We start from the raw sequence: 20,180 nt of genomic DNA, 5'->3' as shown, positions 1-20,180 counted from the left end.
GAAGTGGATTGCCCCTTGGGGAAAATCCCTTGGTCTTGAGCCACCACTGTAGGGGTCTCATGTACAGCAGGCCAAGAGGTATCACGTTGGACGCAGTTGCCATCAGACCCAACAATCTCTGAAATTGTTTGACAGTGAGTGACTGGCCTTCTTTGGCTCTCTCGACTGAGATGAGGATCAACCCCATACGAGCAGGGGACAATCGTGCCTGCATCGCGGTCGAATCCCATACTACGCCTAGATAGGTGGTTCTCTAAACTGGAGAAAGTACACTCTTCTTGGCGTTCAGTCTCAAACCCAGCTCCCCCATGTGGGCGAAAATGACATCTCGATGTCGAACCGCCTTCTGCTCTGATTGAGCTAAAATCAACCAATCGTTGATATAATTTAGTATGCGGATGCCCCCCAGTCGCAGTGGAGCCATTTGAGCAGCATCCACGCACTTCGTAAATGTGCTGGGTGAGAGTGCAAGGCTGGACGGAAGTACTCAATATTGGTACGCTTCGCCCCCGAAAGCGAACCTCCGAAACTTCCTGTGTTGTGGAAGGATGTAGACATGGAAGTATGCGTCTATGAGATCTGTCGTAACAAACCAGTCCTCAGACCTGATTTGTGGTACAACATGCTCTAGAATAAGCAGTTTGAACTTCAGCCTCATAACTGAGCGATTTAACTGACGTAGATCTATGATCGGACGCAACCCCCTCATCCTTCCTTGGAACTTGTGAAATACCGGCTGTAAAACCCCGGATTCCCTGTCTTGAGGAGAGACCACCTCGATGGCCTCCTTCCCTAATAGGGTATTCACTTTTTGTTCCATAACCAGAGCCTGCTCGGGTCCGACCAACGTCGGAATAACCCCATTGAATTTCGGCGGTAAGAGCCGAACTGAATGCAATAGCCTTATTGCCATATGCAGGCCCCATTGAGATACATTTGGCAGTCATTTAAATGCTGCTAAATGATCTACTAAGGGAATCAGTCTCTCGAGACGGACCTCTGGTGTAACTGTGGCAGCTAAATCGGCGCCTGAAGTAAACACCATTCCCAGCAGCCGATCTAACTATTTTAGAGACCCCCGAAGGGGTTGCGAGCCTCTCAGCACCGCTACGCTCGCGGGCGGAAGAAACTGAGAGCAGCGCTCGCTGGAAACCGCTGCGCCCTGGATCTCTGGCAGGGTTGGCAGATCGATTTCCCGAGGGCACTGAGGAGAGACGGGCACCGTCTAATGCGTGTAAACACCACTCTACCCCAGTAGGGACCGCCCTCTGCAGTCGTGACCGATGTGTCAGGACTTCTTAGCCGAGGACCTCCCAGCCTGAAGCACGGCTCTCAGATCCGGCTTAGGCTGGGAAACCCTGGCCCAGAGCGTTGCTTCAGCCACCGGTCCCGACGCGGGGGAGCGCGGGCGGCAACACTCTGATTTTGCGCCTCCTTACATGAGGAGACGGTACACCGAGAGGGCTGCTCCCGCCCAGCAGCCCCTCCAGTATATATATCTTCTCAAAGTGAGATAAATGTCATTATATTCCTCAGAATTTAATGCAGTCACACAATCAGACAAGTATACACGGTCTGAATTGTGATACAATTCATATCGAAAGTGATATATCGGACTTTTCATAGTCAGGTAAACACTGAATTTAATTCCTCAGAATTAAATGCAGCTAAACAAGCAGACAAGTATACATGGTCTGGCGTGGTAAGATTCAGATCAAGAATCAAAAAATTATATATCTAACTTCTTTCAGTCAGATAAATGCCTCATTTAATTCCTCAATATTAAATGGAGCCAAACAAGCAGACGAGTAAACACGGTCTGGCTTGTGATAAAATTCATATCTAACTTCTCATAGTCAGATAAATACTGAATTTAATTCCTCAGAATTAAATGCAGCTAACCAATCAGACTAGTAAATACGGTCTGGTTTGGTAAGATTCACATCAAAACTGAAAGTGATGTCATACACGCGTTGCCTCGGCAGCGCGCGAGCCGCTTAGTCACACAAAACAATATTAATCTCCTCGGAGATAAATAGCTGCAGCTGCGAGTTCACGGTCAGAGGGGGAAGGAACCGCAGCGCGGGCTTCCGAGCCTCGAGAACGAGCTCTAGATCTAGGGAACACGGGTGAGATAGGAAAAGCCGTCTCCATCCCGTCCCCAGATATGCGAGAAGCACAGTCAGCCCCCTTATTTTTCCCCGCGAGCTGACTGCGCGAGCTGCGCTCCTCATTAATGCTGCTCGTTATAATGTTTTGGCATAATATGCTTGTGAAACTGATGCTTGTGCAACTGATGTCTGTGCAACTGAGGTTTATGCAGCTGATGTTTGTGTAACTGCGAGCTCATCGACGCCCTCCGTGTCAATCTCCTCGGAGAAAGAAAGGCGGTGCGTCGCGGCCGTTACTCAGGTGGAAGGACCGCAGCGCGGGCTTCCGAACCCAGAGATCAGGCAGATCTGGCGGGTGAGGTATGACATAGGGAAGCGCCCGTCTCCATTCCCTCCAGCAGATCTATCAGCGAATGCAGGCGCCGCTCCGCCTCGGCGAAAGCGGGACCAACACCGCGAGGAACGCTGGCGAAGACCCCCTCTCGAGGAAAGCCCTCCGGGATCGAAGCGTCCGCACTGGCCGTACACAGTGCAGGCAGACGGCTCCCTCAAGAGCTGAATCAGCGTGCTTCGATCCCAGGCAGATCGCGCACAGACTGTGTGTATCCCCACTCGTGATTGTAGCGAGGGCAGGGATGAACACACAATCTGAAAAGCTGATCTGGATTCGCCTTTCAGATGTCTCATCTTAACTTTGCTCTTTGACTATTGCTTACTCTTTGAGGAGCTAATAGTGACAAACAACAATAAATAAGACTGACAAGACAGAATGACATGCACACACAGAGCGCTTGCTGAAAGACGCGAAGCTGATGCCAGCTGTGCGGCATGTGCCTTTATAGCTTCCTGGTCGCTTACGTCACCCCGCCCGTGACGTCACACTCTTCCATGAGACAGATTACACACGATATTCAGAGTCGCTCACGCTAAGCGCGTTCCCCAAAGCGTTTCGACGCAGCTCGAGTTCCTGAAGAGGAACCTCAGTTTAACCTCTAAAAACTTGGCTCATTGTCTTATATATTTCAAAGTTATTCATGGAGCATGTATAGTGGTGCTGGGTGTGTGGATGATGTCTGTTGTTGTTGTTTTGGTGTTTTGTGGTGTTTGTTGTGTGTATAAAATTAAATAAAAACTTGATCACAAAAAAAAAAAGAAACACAAATGTACAAATACAAATGCAGTTATTGCATATACACTTTTTCTGAATTGCTTAAACACTAAACCCCAATATCTGAACCAAATTCTCACTGGCTTAAACCAGTTTTTCGAATAAAGCACTCTTTCTGCTAAACCTTAAACACGTTCAGGCAGTTAGGCTCAATTTGCAAATCTCATGCACTCTTTTTGCAAAACTCTAAACATATTCTCTTTCACTTAAACACTTATCACACTGTGATGCATTTGTGCTGCAAAATGTTAAACACAATTGGCAAAAGTTAAACACAACTAAAGCACAGTTGTCATCGTTTACACACAACGATTCAAAATTGTTCAAACTTGTTTCTAATGATGTGATCAAACCAACTGTACAGAATATGAGGCAGTTCAGAGTGCACAAGTGGTACAGGTGGCTGAATAATGATACGAACAATAGATGGAAACAATCTGAGAAGGAGAGGAGGAAGAGTACATTAAGAAGTGAAGGATGAGGAGAGAAAGAATAAGGTTTAGAAAGTGTTATCAAGGGTGGATCTGTCAGACCAGAGGTTTTTTTCTCTTTGTCTAGCATAAAAGACAACATTATGTGATGTGGACAAAGTCCTCAGGCCGGACTCAAGCACAAAGACATAATGCTGAGACAGAATGAATCTCTCATTCACACTGATTTTGCCATTGCACAACTTACAGTATTTGAGTGTACTGTAACATGCTACTTATTTAGAGTTTGAGTTGACCTTTTTGTCCTTTGCAGTTGGACTGCAGTATTTTTGCAGTATCCAAGTGCTGAATATATTCAAACATTCAGTACTATTCAATATTCAGCACATTCTTGCAGTATACATACAGTAGGCCTATATAATATATATTTACCATACTCAGTTGCAATTACTATACTTTTTTTCCAGAATTGCAAAATTGTTTACTCAATAAAATATCCTTTTTTTTTACTGTAATGTTCTGGATGCTGTGTTCTCCATTTTTCTCTGTAGTGTCTTACTGAATTTTCTGTAGTGTTTTCTTTATTGACTTTATAGTGTTTGATCTGAGAGCACCATTTGATTTTGAGTCCAAGTGAAATGGTTTTGAAGTGATTGCTTCATTTTGATGGAAGAGTCAGAGGTTTCGTGAATTTAGTTTGAGTATTTGAATTTGTGTTTAAAGTTTTGAGAAAATAAGTGTTGGCTTCAAGAAATGTGTTTTAGCAATTCAGAAAAACTGTAATATACTGTATATTTTGCAATAATATATTTTTTCTTGCTAGTGTGAGCTGTTGACAACAGAGGATGGTGTTTACAAACAGCAAAAAAAAAAAATTGTGGTTAAGGAAGGAGTTTTATCCTTTTTGGGAACAGTGGTTTTTGAACAGTGGTATCAGGAAAACTTATCGGATGTTCCGATACAACCGGTGTCATGTCTAGCCTTATGGGGTTCGAGTGAGTCGGATGTCAGTTATCCTTATCAGGGTTATGTGGTGATAGACCTGGAATACCCTGAGGAAGTGGTAGGCAGTAACCAAACTGTGACTGTTCTTTCTTTGATATGTCCAAACATCAAGAGTGCAGACCAATCTCCAATTATTTTGGGGACGAATGCTAGTCATGTCAGGCGCTTAGTGCAGCAATGTCAGGAGAGAGGTGTTAATCTTGCACAGACGTTGGGCATTAAAGTTGGGAATCTCAAGGATGATGCCACCTCAGCCGATTGTGAACCTGAGATGAATGACGAACAGGATGTCAGGTGTGTAGTTTGAAGAGGATCTGATTCAATGATTATAGATCCTAAGTAGGGCTGTGACGGTGGCAGATTTTTACCACTGCGGTGGTAATGGACCAACTACGCCAGTGGCACGGTGTTGATATACATACATACATATATATACTGTGTCCCCTTGCAGTCAGGATCAGGCTTCCTCTTCGGTATCCTTCCTTTCTCTATATCATCTGCAGCCATCAGCACTTCTGTCATCGGTTGAGGTATTAGGCATCTGGTTTCCTTTAAGGTTGTTACAGTCAACGGAGCAGCTCTCCATGAGAAAGACATTTGCAGACACAGCCATCAGCTGGTTTTTATCTTCAACTCCTCTTTCTGCAACAAGGCCAAAGTGCACGCCTTATTCCCCTGGCACTTCATCTTTGCACTGTGGGATTCATCCACCCTCTGCCTGCTTCCTCGCTTCCCATCCACGCTGCCTCCTCCTTTGTAGCTGGTTCAAAAGCAGGCTCAACAAGATGTTTCACTGGCTGTGGTGCTGGCTTGCCCACGACAACGCTTAATGCTTCATACCAATCAGTTCCCCATTTTATTGATGCCACAGTAGTACTTGCCTTGATCCGAAGCTCTTACACTTGCTATTATCACAGACATCCCCTCTTTGTTGTGGCCATGCTTGCTTCTCTTTGTCACTTTAAATCTCCCATCTGTCCTGTAGCTTGCAGCTTTCCCCTGCGCAGCTTTCTCCTGCACACAGACATTAGACAACAGAGAAGACATTTTTTGCAGTAACTCAACATGTCATGCTCACACACCTCCATGGATGGCAGCTGTTGTTTACCCCTTTCCATTCGCATGAATGGTGGTTTACAAAAAGAAATTTCGAATGGGCTCAGGTTTACCCTAGATCGCTTTCTCATTCACATGTATATGAGAATGATCAGAAGCGCCTTAACCCATGTGAGTCCTGTTTCCTCACAACACTTAGCCAATTTATTCTTTATTGTTGCATTATCTCGTTCCATGCACCCCCCCCCCCCCTCGGAAGCTGCGTGGTAACTGCAGTGTGTTCTCATGTCAATTCCCAAAAATTGATTTATTGCCTCATTGACAAAAGAGTTTAGAGTTTATTCACAAATACCACTACCAGCAAATTCTATAATACAGCGGGGGTACAGAATAAGAATTTGGTATAGGGAAATCGGTCCCCCAAAGAAGCTAAAAAAGCTTATAGGTGGGGGCCCACAGTTTATGAATAAAAGAAAAATGAAGTGGTACAGACAAGGTACACACTTACCACCTATAACCAGACGATGGTAAATTAACTGAAAGCACACAAGAGTGCACCAATACAGACATAAAAATACATACACATGCACATACAGTCATACACATACATCCCAGTAGACCATGAAAAGACAGTTATATATTAAATATAGGTTGATAGATAATATTTTTTTAGCTGTCTTTTAAAGTTAGAGATAGTGGAGGACAATGTGTTCCATTGTGTGAACTGATTTTTCGTGGGATTCCCCATCTTGGATTTCAGTCTGCAGAGCCTTTGCTACTGCTGCTGCGTCCTGTTTGGACATTGGGAAGACCTCTACCCATTTGGACCACATTTCAACCAATACCAAAAAATATTTCTTTCCTTCACATGGGGGACAGTTCGATAAAGTCCATTTGTAGATATTCTAAAGGCCCTCTCAGGACTGGCTGAGACCTGAGACATTTTTATACCTTTTGCCATGTTACAAATGACACATCTTTTACAAAAGTTTTCAGCAAAAATTGTGAACCTCTTTGTAAACCACAATTCTTTCATATGCATGATCATTCCCCTTTTCCATCCGTGGTCTTTCCCATGCATCGACTTAGCATAATGAGGAAAGAAATGTTTAGGTAAACAAGGCTTGCCATCTTTGTTCATCCACACACCATTCTCCACTTGACGCAAACAAGGCTTGCCATCTTTGTTCATCCACACACCATTCTCCACTTGACGCATACTATTAATAATAAAGGATAATGTGCATTGTAAATGTCAGTAATCTTTTTTGACTTTTATAAAAATGATTTAGAGGCTGAAATATGTGAGTTTTATCGTATTATAAAACCTTTTTTGTCAAAACTCTATTTGAACTTGTGCATTGTAGATAACGTTGCAAGACACTCCTTTAAAATCTGGCCATCATTTTTAATGTTATTATTTTAATGTTTATGTAAACAAAAAGTACATATTGATGCTAATTTTATTTGTTATTTGCTGGTTTTCTACATAAAACTTGGTGAATTGATTTTATTGTGTAGCATTAGGACTTTTTGAACAGGATTCTGTGATAACCGTGATCATTTTGGTCACTATAATCATGAAATGAAATTTTGATGCCATTTCATCTCTAGTTAGGATCAACTATAATAAACTAAAATCAACTATAATTATGTGTTTTTATAGTATAATATGCAAAGGACAATTTTCTATAAGAAAAAAATTAATCTCTGATTCTGTTCTTTTCTCTGACATTTAAGGGTAACATAGGCCTACAAACACTCTTATAGGTCTAAAACAGTTTGGATAATTGTTAATACAGCGTTCCCACCGCTTGGTTAACTTCAAATTCAAAAACCTTTCAAGGACTTTCCAGGTCCAATACCCTCAAATTCAAGGACTTAATGTGGAGACACATTTCGAATGAGAGCAAGGTTACATCGTGTTACCTTGTAAAATACATTTTCATGTGTCAAACACAACTATGCAAAAAGCTTTTTTAATTAATTTTAATTAATCCATTTATTTTTGGCCATATGACAGAGGTCTGATATTCTATTCGTCATATTTCTGTTTTGCATAAAACTGAAGAATATTCGGTACATCCTATACTGTATTCTAAAATGATCTGATATTAACTTTTGCTTGGATTTTATTGAAAAGAGCTTAGGCTCATGTAACCAGTCATTTCACAGTGTGTCTGTAAAACGCTGAGGTACTGTAGTAGTTTTGTGTGTGTGTGAACATCATGGCAACGTACAACAAAAAATTACCTCACGCGGGAAAACTTAATGTAATGCGTAAATGCAAGTAACTAACATAAATCAAGCATAGTCCACGAAGTGTTGGTGAAATAACACATTATCGGACCGGAGAGAATAATATGGAATTTCTTCCAGAAAACTTCTTGCACAATATAAATTCAAGCACTTTCAGTGTCCAATGATATCCAATGATATCACATTCACATCCTCTTCTGTGGTCTCTTCTGTGTTGTGACCCTTGGCGCTGGGCATGTGATGTCTCTTGCCTCGTCAGCACAGAATGGCCTGATTTTTTCATACAGATAGGTCTGCCTGTCAATGTTCAGTCCAGGTGGGGCCAGGACAGGAAGACCGTCGAAAGGGGGCAGATCTGCTCCGTCGCGCAGTAGCTGATATTCGACAGGTTGTGCATCACGGTGAGTTTTTGCAAGCACCACACCTGGTCTCTTGGCATCAAAGCTGTGACAGAATAAGCACATAAGACATTTTAAACATGGCAAAGTATTTTCTCATAAAATACTGTCATGTGTACGTTGTTGCTATGTTATATTGTATGTACACAATGTGAAAGTTTCAATATAAGTACCTGAAGTGCTGATAACTCTTGATCTGTGCTAGTCTACGGAAGTGGCGAGTCAGATGCTGCTGCCAGTCGAAGGTCTGGACTAAAACTTTGCCCTCTGCCATTCCAACAAGCTGTGGGATATTGAGGTGATTCACAGGAGAGCTGTTTTCCACAACCTGATGACAAAAAAAGAGAAGAGAGGAAGAAAAAAAAAGATCTTCAGTTAAATGTTTCATTGAAGCAGAACAGAAAACAGCACTGAAGTCATTAAAGCAAAGTAAAGTTAAAGTACCTCAGCGATGTCTGCCAAAGTGTTGACTCTTGTCTTCATGTAGACTTGCTTGATGAGTCCAAAGCCACAGTCAGGGAAAAACTTGGTGTGGCCAGCAATAAGGAAGTGGATTTCAATTTTATCATGAAGCTTGTGTCCAATCCGCCAGGCAAGGTACCAGAGCATGAAGTTGTTCTAGTTCTGCCCACTGCAGTTGTCACAATGAAGATCCACCTCTGTTTTTCCAACTGCAAAGTTGCCGAAGAAATGATGTATGTAGCTGATGACTTCATTGCTTCCCTTAGTAGATGACATGCCTTAATCAATCAGGTAATTCACCTGTTTCTGCAGCCCTTCACAGGAAACACCAAGTAGGTCACATTTCCGTGGGGTCAGGAAGTACATTGGTCCTGGCTGGAGAGTGTTTGAGGGAAAGTGTAACTGTAGGAGACAGAGGGAGAGAGGGAACTTGGATTAGATTAAATTAAATTTGTGTATATTAATAACTGTCTAATAAAGATAAAAATTACTATATTGATGCTATTCTGCATTTGCGCTATTATCAGGCTGCTTATTCTCATGCACCAAATCGCCCTTTAAGGGACATTAATAAAGTAAAGTAAATGTGTGTGAAATATTACCTGCTGAGCAAAATCAAAACTGTAATGCATCCTAATCTTCTTGCTTGCTTACAAGCTCCTTAGCAGACTTCACGTAGAGACGCCACACTGAGGGCTTGGACACATGAGTTGGCAGCAACTTCACATGCCAATCCTTATGCCCAGGCTGTCGGCCAGGCAGCATGATGGCATTGTCTTCTGCAGAGTCCACAACTCTGTTGATATCCTCAGGGCTGATGAACCTGGCTGGTGGACGTGGCAGTGAGTGCTTCTTCCTCAAACGTGGTCTTGCCCCATTCTCCTCATAGTGTTTGACTATATCAGCCAGGGTGTCTTTGCCAATGCTGAAAAAAAAAAAAAAAAAAAAAAAACGTTTAACATCATGCTAACAGGCATCTTGTCACCTATATCAGAATGTATTGTACAAATTATAGGTACTTTTACTTTACTGAAAGAAATTTTATGATGAATACTTTTTACTTTTACTTCACTACATTTTAGAATCTGTATCTGTACTTCCTGGTTTAGTCTTGGTTTAGTCCTGGTTTAGACCTCAGTATATTGTTTCAATAACAATATACACTACTATACCATTCAAAAGCTTGATGTAAATAATATAAATGTACCAATAAATGTAACTGTAACAAATGTATCAAACAATGCTATTCTTTCAATTTATCCCCCCTAAAAAACCTGAAAAAAAAAATATTCTCAGCTCTTTTCAACATTAATAATAATAATAATAATAATATGATAATAATAACAATAAATGTTTTTTTTTTTTTTTTGTAGAAAATCAGATTGTTAAAAGGATTTCTGAAGGATTGTGTGACTGGAGTAATGATGCAAAAAATTGCAGTTTGAAAGTCAGCTTTGATTGTTCCTAATAAACTGTTTAACTGCACTCACAAGTGAGTATTAAATTATGTTGTGGGATAATTAAATATATTCTAAATAAACTACAAACATAAAATTATATACATTTATTTTGTCCTCACATTCTTTCTTGTAACTCATCCCTCTCAGTGACACAGCTGACTGAATGGCTCATTATGCAGCTCATTATGCAGGCCTTTGTCTTCTCAGGTGTGAATTCATGATAGTTGACGCCTACTCGCATATGACTTTTACCAACAAAAAGTGTCTTAGAAAATTTTAATCAATATATTGTTTTCTGTAAGTGAGTAAACAAGATGATTTTCACATCATTTAGAAAAAAAAAAAAATTCTAGGCTACAAGCTCCAGTTCTCAAAATCCTGGGAACCAATTTTCTGTATGTGTTTTATTGCCTTATTCAAGTGATTTAACATTTTTAGTTTTTCACTAACCACGCATAACATTTTTTTCTCAAAAACAAAATCATGTACATACATGCTGCTCACATATTATTATAGCCCAGTTTGTGCTGATTACAGTGAGATTAGACTTTAGCCATTTAGATATTTATAAGAAACTGAAAAAGCACAAATGTCAGGGCATGACAAAACTTCTCCAGGCCCCAAAAATACCCTTAGACTCCAGAGGGTTAATAGAACCTTACTGACCATGCTTGGGACACTCAGTAGAGAGGGAAAAACGTTACTGGAGTGAGCATGTTCATTTAGTGCATGCCTACAATAACACTAAGTGTGATGCCACAGGGTATTCGCCCAATTATTTAATGTTTGGCAGGGAGGCGAAACATCCAGTTGACGTGCTTTTGGGTCCTGTCTGATGCCAATGAGGTTAACCACTCTCGCTACGTGGAAAAGTTGAGAGAAAATTTGAGAGATGCGATCTGCTTACAGCGGAAGTGGCAAACAAGAGACATCAAAGAAACAAGAAAATTGTATGACCGACGAATTTCTTTTCACACACTTGAGGTGGGGGTTAGGATGCTGCTAAGGAATTTAGGACTAAAGGGAAAACACAAGCTGGAAAGCAAGTGGGCTCCTGATCCCTATATTGTGGTGGAAAGGTTGTCTCATGTGCCAGTGAACAGAATCAAACGTGAGGATGGGAAAGGTAGGATTAAGACCATCCACCGAGATCATCTCCTGTTTATTGGAGATCTGGTCAGGGTCCCTACAACTGATGTTGAACCTGATTTTCCTGGGAGACGTGTGACTAGGTCTACTGTTCGACAAAAGAGGGAGTCTCTAGAAAGTGAGAACAGGGTTCAAGAGTTGACAGATTTCTCTGATTCTTCTTCTGACTCTGATTTTTGTATTCCAGAAAGAAATGAAGTTCATCATAGAGAAGTGATTCTCAGAGGGATCAATCAAATAAGATTTGCGATGAACAGAGATAAGGTGGTCACATCAAAGGAACGTGATTTCTCTGAAATAAGGTTATCTGCTGATGAGGCTTCTGGACAGGAGGGATGCCTTGTTCAAAGCAGTTGTGAGAGACAGAGTGAAGATCCTGAAGTAACAGTAGTGGCTGATGAAGACCCAGCATTAACTACTGAGCCAGTCAGTAAATTGTCTAGAGAACCTGATATTTGATCTAAGAGACCAGTGCAAAAGCTTACTTATGATGAACCAGGTAAATCTAGAGATGAACCACTAATTATTATTCATAGAGACCTGGTCATTAAAATTGGGAAAACCAAATAATTTGCATCCTTTACTTGTAAACGGATCCAAATGAGGACATTCAATGTTTAGGGGGGGTGGAGGGTGTAACCCGGGAATTGGGTAATATAATAAATAAGACTCAAGTCAGTGATTTGGTCATTTTTATTTATTTATTTTATTTTCATATTGTACATTTTTTCCAGTTCTGTAAAAAGTAATGTACATTGTTATTGTTATTTGAGATATAAAATGTTTACTTTATAAAAAAAAAGAAGTTATGTAGGCTCACTGGTTGTGCTGTGCGAGTGCCTAAGAAGAGAAGGATGATGTCAGACAGAAGAGATGAACAGCGGACAAAGCGCATGAGGAATAGATGTAATATGATGTGATATAAACAATGATATGTGAACAACATTTTTCTTGGGTAACATCTGATAGTTTAGGCTGACTAATCCTAATAAACCATCAGATTATATCCCAACACTGAACGGTGCTTTGACGAAAAACTCAATTCAGTTTGTTTATGGACAGTTTGGAGTTTAGGTGCTGGCCGCTGACTGCTTGAGCGTGTGCACCACGGGACAAGGGACTGGCTGTTTGTTGACTAACCAGACCAGAGCTGCAGTCTGGGACATTCATCTGTATCAAGCGAGCTGCATCGGGACTGTGACAGCCATGCAATCAGTGGGGACGCTGGTGTGCAACACACTTGTGGTGAGCTCATTCATTTTGTTTTCTTTTGCTCCACGGAGTGAAGTAGCCACAAGTTTTCGGCTACAACGAACTCAGGCGTCGACTCAAGCCCCGTTCACACCACCAGCTACTTTATCACTGCTTGTCGCTTGTGGCTGGTAATTGAGGTCGCTACTGGATGTTTCCAACTGGTTGCCTAGTTACCCCATAACACTCCACTACAACAGATGAATCACGTGCTCTCCACTGACTTTACTCCCATTGGTTAGTGTAATAGTCTCAGGTTCGGTTGAGTGAGAAGGAAGGAGATCGGGGTCGGCGTTCTGATGCTCATGGGAACTTTATTAGACCAAAAAAATAAAACAAAATCACACCACAGGCTTCCTGGCTTCATGGCCCCACAAGTCCTCAGCTCTCTCCCCACTCACCGGTTCTCGACCGGCTTATATATCGCCTCCCCACGGCAATCACTGCAATGAGATCCAGGTGTTAATCGTTTTCCACTTGACTCACTTACCACCGCTCGTTTCCTCGCTCTCTCTCTCGTCGCAGACCTCGCTGAACCACGCATCCCCCGCCACAGTAAGCCTTCCCCCATAAGCTCACTATTGGGGGCGCTACACAGTTTTGCGAAATATTCCTTTCTCCAATAGCCTGAAAAACCACCTCATGCAAGCGTACAATTTTTTTGCGATATATGGGAGTTTTGCAAAATTAACATGTTTCAATTGAGCCTATTTTCAATTTCAATTTGCGCAGTTTGAAGGGTAGTGTGGAAACAGCTTAGTGATGGGAAGTTCGGATCATTTGAGTCTCGTTCAGCAAAGTGAACAAATCTTTTCCCTTCTGTCAGGGAAAAGGAAAAAAAGTAATTAAAGGATAAAACATGAAAATTAAACCAGTAATTTTTTAATAAATTCTCTTGCATGAGAATTTTCATACTCATTTTCTCTGCTTTCCAATGTTATGTGTCATTCTATTTAATAACTGACTAACAGTCATATATCAAAGAGTCATCCTTGTTCTGACAATCATGAGAATAAATGTAAGAGTAATGGACTCTTAACTATACTGAAATTTAACTGAATATAATGATGCACTATTATTGTATGTATCAGAGCTAATTTTGCCTTAAAATCTCTTATCTAATCTCTTTGTTGAACAGAGCTTAATTCCTTCAAACGTATGTAAAATAAATTATTTTCTGCTTTGCATAAAATGCATAAATCATTGTGCTGCTCACTGCAAGATTAACAAACAGGGTCATTAAGAAATATATAGACATACAATATCTTGGTGTATCCAGCGTAGACAGTATCACATTGATTTTAATGGGTTCTATTCTCTGGTATAGATGTTAGTCTGAAAAATGACTTTAAAGGTTCAGACCAATTAAACTAAGATGTTAATTTGTCCCATTAATTCTCTAAAAGAGACCATTAAAATGAATAAGAATCAAAATCCTTTAATCTCTAAAAGAGGACAATTATTCACACTTCAACTATGAGCTGTGGCTGGGGTGGAGATGGAGATGTAGTATAAATATCCTGTCTGCTGTAGAGACAAACAACAGAACGAGCGACAAGCTGGTTAAAGTAGGACTTACTGTTCACTTGCTGCAGCACGTCAAGTTTCCAGTTCAGTTTGTCTTGAACAGACAAGGACAAAATCCATGTAAGTAATCATCTCAGATATTGTTTGAAACTTATTATTATTTTCTATTAGAAAGCTGACATATAGATTTCATGGGCTGTTTTGTGGATCAAGAGTTGGTTAAAAATGATTGTATTGGTATGATTGTATAGTTTATATAGTTAAACATTTTGGCGTGATAATTTTGGGAACAGCCTAATGTTCACATGTTAGGATATATTTTTGCTGTCTAGTAATTGCAGCTTAAAAAGAAACTGGAGATCTGATTTCTAAGAACGAAGAGACCTTATTTATGAATTATTTACCATCTACTGACCAATTACAGATCACACTCATGTCTCTCATTTCTGTCTTTTTTGCCCAGCATGCCTTTTGTATACAACCCATACAAAAACCTCTGCACCGTTGGCCGTTTCCCAGCCATTAGACTGCAGGAAGACGGCTACAGAAAAGCAGCATGCTACAGACCGGTTCACACCGACCCTTGCGTTAACCCATGCACGATCCCTTATCATTACCCATATGTTAACCCTTGCAATACTCCATATACTACTTCATGTTCTACTCCTTGCACTACTTCATATGCTACTCCATATGCTACTCGATATGCTACTCCATGTGCTACTTCATATGCGACTCCATATGCTACTCCATATGCTACTCCATGTGCTACTTCATATCCGACTCCATATGTTACTCCATATGCTACTCCATTTGCTACTCCATTTGCTACTCCATATGCTACTCCATGTGCTACTTCATACGCTAATCCTTGCAGTTTTGTCACTCAATGCCATGATAATGAGAAAAGTGAAGTCATCGTCAAGAAATATGCGGATGACTGCACAAGCACACAAGTCTGTGGAGTAGAGAGTAAGAGTCTTCGCGTTTTCTTTATATTTGTCCTGCAGTGTATGATGGGAAATGTGTTATTCTTACTCATAATAACTCAATGAATGATTTTTTTGATAACTAATTACATGTTTTCTGCTTTTATCTTTTCTCAGATGATGTTCTCCGGGTGAGTAAAGTTGACCTTCTCAAATGCAGGACCGGACAGAATCGTTGGGAGCATCACACACATTTTTTCCTTGATGATCATCTCATCGTCCGCAGAGGACAGCGTTTCAACATGTGGGTTGATCTGTGCCGTCCTTTCAATCCCAGTTGTGACAAGCTTCACCTGGAGCTCAAACTAGGTTAGTTTTTAAATGTGCATGACAATAGAGGATATACTGTATCTACATATGTAGAGGAGGAACATGTGAGGAGCTGAACTAGCATTTCTACCATCACTGAAATCTCTTGTTTAACAGGTCATATCCCATCCATCCGGGACGGCACTTATGTGATCGTTCCAATTGTGGAAGAATTCAAGAAAGACTGCTGGGGGGCAAAGATCATCGAACGAAGCCAAAACCGAATCCAACTGTGTGTGCACTCTGTTCCGACTGCTTGCGTTGGACGATACCAGCTCAGTGTCGTGACACACTGTCAAGGAGGCAGATTCACTTTACCTTATGCTCCTGAAAATGACATTTACATGCTGTTCAACCCCTGGTGTAAAGGTATGTATTTTCATTACACTTTAACATAAACATGAACCTGAATATATATTTAAATTCCTATGTTTTCTTTTTCAGATGACTGTGTGTACCTGAGTGATGAGGCGGAGAGAGCTGAGTATGTGCTGAATGACATGGGCAGAATCTACTATGGAACTAAGCAGCAGATTGGCTGCAAAACATGGAACTTTGGTCAAGTAAGAGCAAAATTTTAATATAATACGAAAGTTCAACGGTATCTACATGTTCATGATAGGTCAGAGACAAAGGCACCGCGGTGGTTTTTCTTAACCTTCCCATACCAGAGATACAATTCCGCAGAACAAGTGCACAGGATAGCATGAAGGGGTTGTGTCACAATATCTAATTTTCTTCCTCTCTGATCTTTGATTCTTAGTTTGAGAAGGGAATCTTGTCTGCGTGTATGTTTGTGTTGGAGAAGAGCTGTACACCTTGCTCAGGGTGGGGAAGCCCCATTAACATTTCCAGAGTGGTTTCTGACATGGTGAGTCTTCATTTCCTTTTTATAAACACCCTGATTTCATTTGGAAAGCCTAACACAATGGTCAGATTTTTTATCTTTTTAATGCAGTATTTCTATAACATTTTTAGTTGTCTCTCCTTAACAGGTTATTGCTAACAAAAACTATGGTGTGCTGGTGGGTAACTGGTCACACTACTATGGAGATGGAATTGCTCCTACATCCTGGTGCAGCAGCAGTGCCATCCTGAAACAGTACTACAAATGTGGAGGAATACCAGTCAGATATGGACAGAGCTTGGCCTTTGCTGGAGTCACCAACACACGTAAGAGTTCCTATAGAGTGGAAAAGAAGAACAAGTTTTGAGAAAGTGATTGTAGATGTAATTAACTTATATTCTTCTTCTCTTTCTTGTAGTGTTGAGGTGTTTGGGCATTCCTGCTCGTCCAGTTTCAAACTTCTGTTCTGCTCATGACACTGATGTTTGTTTGACAACTGATGTCTACTTGGATGAGGAATTTCAGCTGATCGATCACATGAACCGTGATTCAATCTGGTAAGTATCATAACCATTTATAATGTCACCAAGAGTTCCTCTGAATGACCATGAAGTGTTTCTAGTTCTTTCTTCTTCTCTTCCATGTAGGAACTACCATGTGTGGAATGAGGCCTGGATGACTCGGTCAGATCTACCATCTGGTTTCGGAGGTTGGCAGGTGATTGATTCCACTCCTCAGCTGACCGGCCAGGGCTTCTTCCGCTGCGGTCCCACCTCTGTTGCTGCGATCCGCAGCGGACAGGTCTTCCTGAAGCATGATGTGCCCTTCCTTTTCGCTGAAGTGCGTTATTTACTTTAATTTACCATTGCATACAATTTACATACAGCAATTATAATCACATATGACTTATGATTCCTGTTGTGTCTCTAGGTGAACAATGATAAGGTTTACTGGCAGAGGAGATGTGATGGGACCTTTGGTGTTGTTCATATTGAGAAAGATGTAGTAGGTCACTGCATCAGTACCAAGGCTATCGGCTCAGATCAACGTGTAGACATCACACACCTCTACAAACACCCATTTGGTAAAAACCACATGCATTTCTCTTAAAATATCTGCTTCAGTCCTCAACAGTTTGAACCATGGTGCTTATAGAAATTATGAAGTTTAGTGTCTCTCCTGAGATTCATCCCTCTCTAAATTTTCCTTCAAATTTCAATGATCAGGTTCTTCTGAGAAGAGCACTGCTTTGGAAATGGCCCTTCGTCATGGCTTGAGAAGATGCACATACCCACTGCCCTGTGCTGAGGATGTTGTCTGTGAAGTCAGCCTGAAAGAGGATGGCCTATGTGTGGGCAAGGACGCCGTGGTTTACATCAATCTAAAAAATAAATGCAGCTCACCTCGTAGCGTCACCCTCTACAGACAGGCTGCAGCCACGTACTACACCGGAGTTAGGAAGACCTTCCTGAAGAGAGACCAGACATGCATCGAGCTCAAGGCCTCTGAATGTGAGAAATCATAAAGATTTAAATGATAAAGCTGAATGTGAGAAATGATAAAGAGTTCCAATAGATGAGACCACAAAGTTGGCATAATGCAGCTTATGTGTAAAGAGACTTGTAATGGAAGAATATTAATTCAGTGTTTGTCGTTTTTTCTATAATAGGCAGACCTCTGGAATGGTCCCTGAGTTATGATGAGTATAAGGAACACCTGGTGGATCACACCTCAATGATGCTCAACCTCTTTGGACACGTGGCTCAGACGAAGCAGGTTCTGGCCACCCAGTACAACTTCAGACTGCGCACACCAGATCTTGTTATCGCTGTAAGTTTAAAGTTAGAGCTTAACTGTTTAATCTTTTGATCGGTTGAAATCATTTAGTGTTAAATTGTGTCTTGTATGTGGTTCTTCTCAGCCTGTATCTGATGCTGTCTTGGGTCAAGAAGTGCCAGTTAAAATCACTTTCCAGAATCCGCTGCCTTGTGTTCTGAAGAACTCTGTATTCCGCTTTGTGGGCCTTGGAATGAAACATGCCAGAGTTGTCAACTATGGGTAAAATTAATTTAATTGCTCAATAAAATAATGAACTATTTTTGCATTATTCTATTTAATTTTTTAGTAATTATATAAATGATGATTGACGAACATAATGGTAAACTCAATATCTGTTGCTAAACAGTTTGTGTGATTATTTAATCAAAAACAGATTTACAAATATATTTTCTTTTTTTTCTTTCTTTCTTTCTTTCTTTCTTTCTTTCTTTCTTTCTTTCTTTCTTTCTTTCACAGTGACATTGCAGGGCATTCCACAGTGTGCCTGACAGAGAAGTTTATTCCCATGTGTCACGGCCCACAGAAACTTCTGGCATCATTTGACTGTCCTCAGCTCACTCAGGTGCATGGATTCTCCAACATTGCTGTCAAACAGCACTGTTAAACCAATCAAATAACCAAAACAGAAGAAACGTCATGGCTCCATTTAATAGAAAGTGCTCACACTGAATTGATTTGCAGAGTTAGATAACAGCTGTTAGTTTCTCTTAACTTTCAAGTTGTAAACCTTAAACTTCTCACAATGCATTCAGTCATGATGTAGGACAATTGCACTAATGCTTTATGCAAGACAATGTCGTCTTTTCATCTTTTCTGATTTTTTAGTAGTCTTTTGGAAATTTTCATTTATGAGTTTGAAAGCTTATAAATCTAATTCTGAATAGTTATTAACCAGTTTTTCCTCATTTGAAAACTCAAGTAATTGTATCATGGTGTTGGTTACCCTGTCCTGTGTAGCTTCAGCTTCAAATAAAATTAAAAAAAAAAAACAATCCAGCATACTAAACTGTGTCAATTTGTGATATAGAGAGGGATCAATTAAAATGAGGCTTTATTCCTCTTGACATTTAAAATTAGTAATGCATTCTTGTCTTATATAACACAATTTTATATACACATTTATCCAAACTTTTGCAGACTGCTTGTTTCTAAAACCTCAGAACATTAATATAGACCAGTGGTCGCCAACCTGTCAATGGCAAAATCTTTATCACTGTCCCACTGTATCACGGTTTTTTTTTTTTTTTTTTTTTTTTTTTTTTTTTTTAAGACATGCTGGCTATTAACAATCAAATTAATTCACTATCCACCAAATTCATAGATGGATTGTGCATAAATGTTAAGTTTAAATTAGGGCTGGTAAGCGGTTAAACATTTGTAATCTAATTAAGTACATGATGTGGCTATTAATTAGGCTAACTGAATTAATCACACATCAAATTTGGAGAAACTACTCCCAAAAGATAATTTAAAGTTGTTGTGTAAAGCATCAAACAGACATTACAAAAAGTAGGTTCAGCAAGAAATATTTAGTTTGATAAAATGTATTACACATGCTCTTTTGGACCAATAAATTAAATTATTAAATAAATTAAAATTACTATTAAAATAACCATAAAAAAAAAAAAAAATAAACTCAACTTTATTACTATCGCAAATAAAATATTCAATTATTTCTTAAATGAAATTATACTCTTAATAATAAACCAAAACTGCCAATAGGTGGTGGTAAATGTCTTAATGATTAAGTCATCGAGTCATTTATTCATTCATTTGATTCGTTCAAATGGCTGATTCTTTAAGGAGTAAAATAAATGCTTCTTTAAGAATGGTTCATTGAATCATTATAGGTTTGTTCGACTTGAAGTGGGTCATCACCAGTACCACCACTCCATAAACGCAGAGTACGCAGTTTGCAG

General features: G+C 40.2%; 1 protein-coding gene across 1 annotated transcript; it reads left to right on the top strand.

Moving 5' to 3' along the window:
* The first annotated feature begins 14,286 nt into the window (after positions 1 to 14,286).
* On the top strand, positions 14,287 to 19,149 carry LOC109088482 (protein-glutamine gamma-glutamyltransferase K-like). Its single transcript, XM_042713655.1, has 14 exons — positions 14,287 to 14,397; positions 14,741 to 15,249; positions 15,384 to 15,575; positions 15,693 to 15,944; positions 16,020 to 16,138; positions 16,339 to 16,446; positions 16,571 to 16,748; positions 16,841 to 16,979; positions 17,070 to 17,262; positions 17,353 to 17,506; positions 17,649 to 17,933; positions 18,092 to 18,252; positions 18,344 to 18,480; positions 18,718 to 19,149. The coding sequence occupies exons 2-14, from the start codon at positions 14,742 to 14,744 to the stop codon at positions 18,863 to 18,865; spliced, it is 2,574 nt and encodes an 857-aa protein (XP_042569589.1). The 5' UTR covers positions 14,287 to 14,397; position 14,741; the 3' UTR covers positions 18,866 to 19,149.
* Positions 19,150 to 20,180: the final 1,031 nt, after the last annotated feature.

Source organism: Cyprinus carpio, chromosome A23 (assembly GCF_018340385.1).
Source record: "Cyprinus carpio isolate SPL01 chromosome A23, ASM1834038v1, whole genome shotgun sequence".
Classification (NCBI taxonomy): domain Eukaryota; kingdom Metazoa; phylum Chordata; class Actinopteri; order Cypriniformes; family Cyprinidae; genus Cyprinus; species Cyprinus carpio.
The sequence above is the reverse complement of the archived record's forward strand: the minus strand, read 5'-3'. Positions and strand labels throughout refer to the sequence as shown.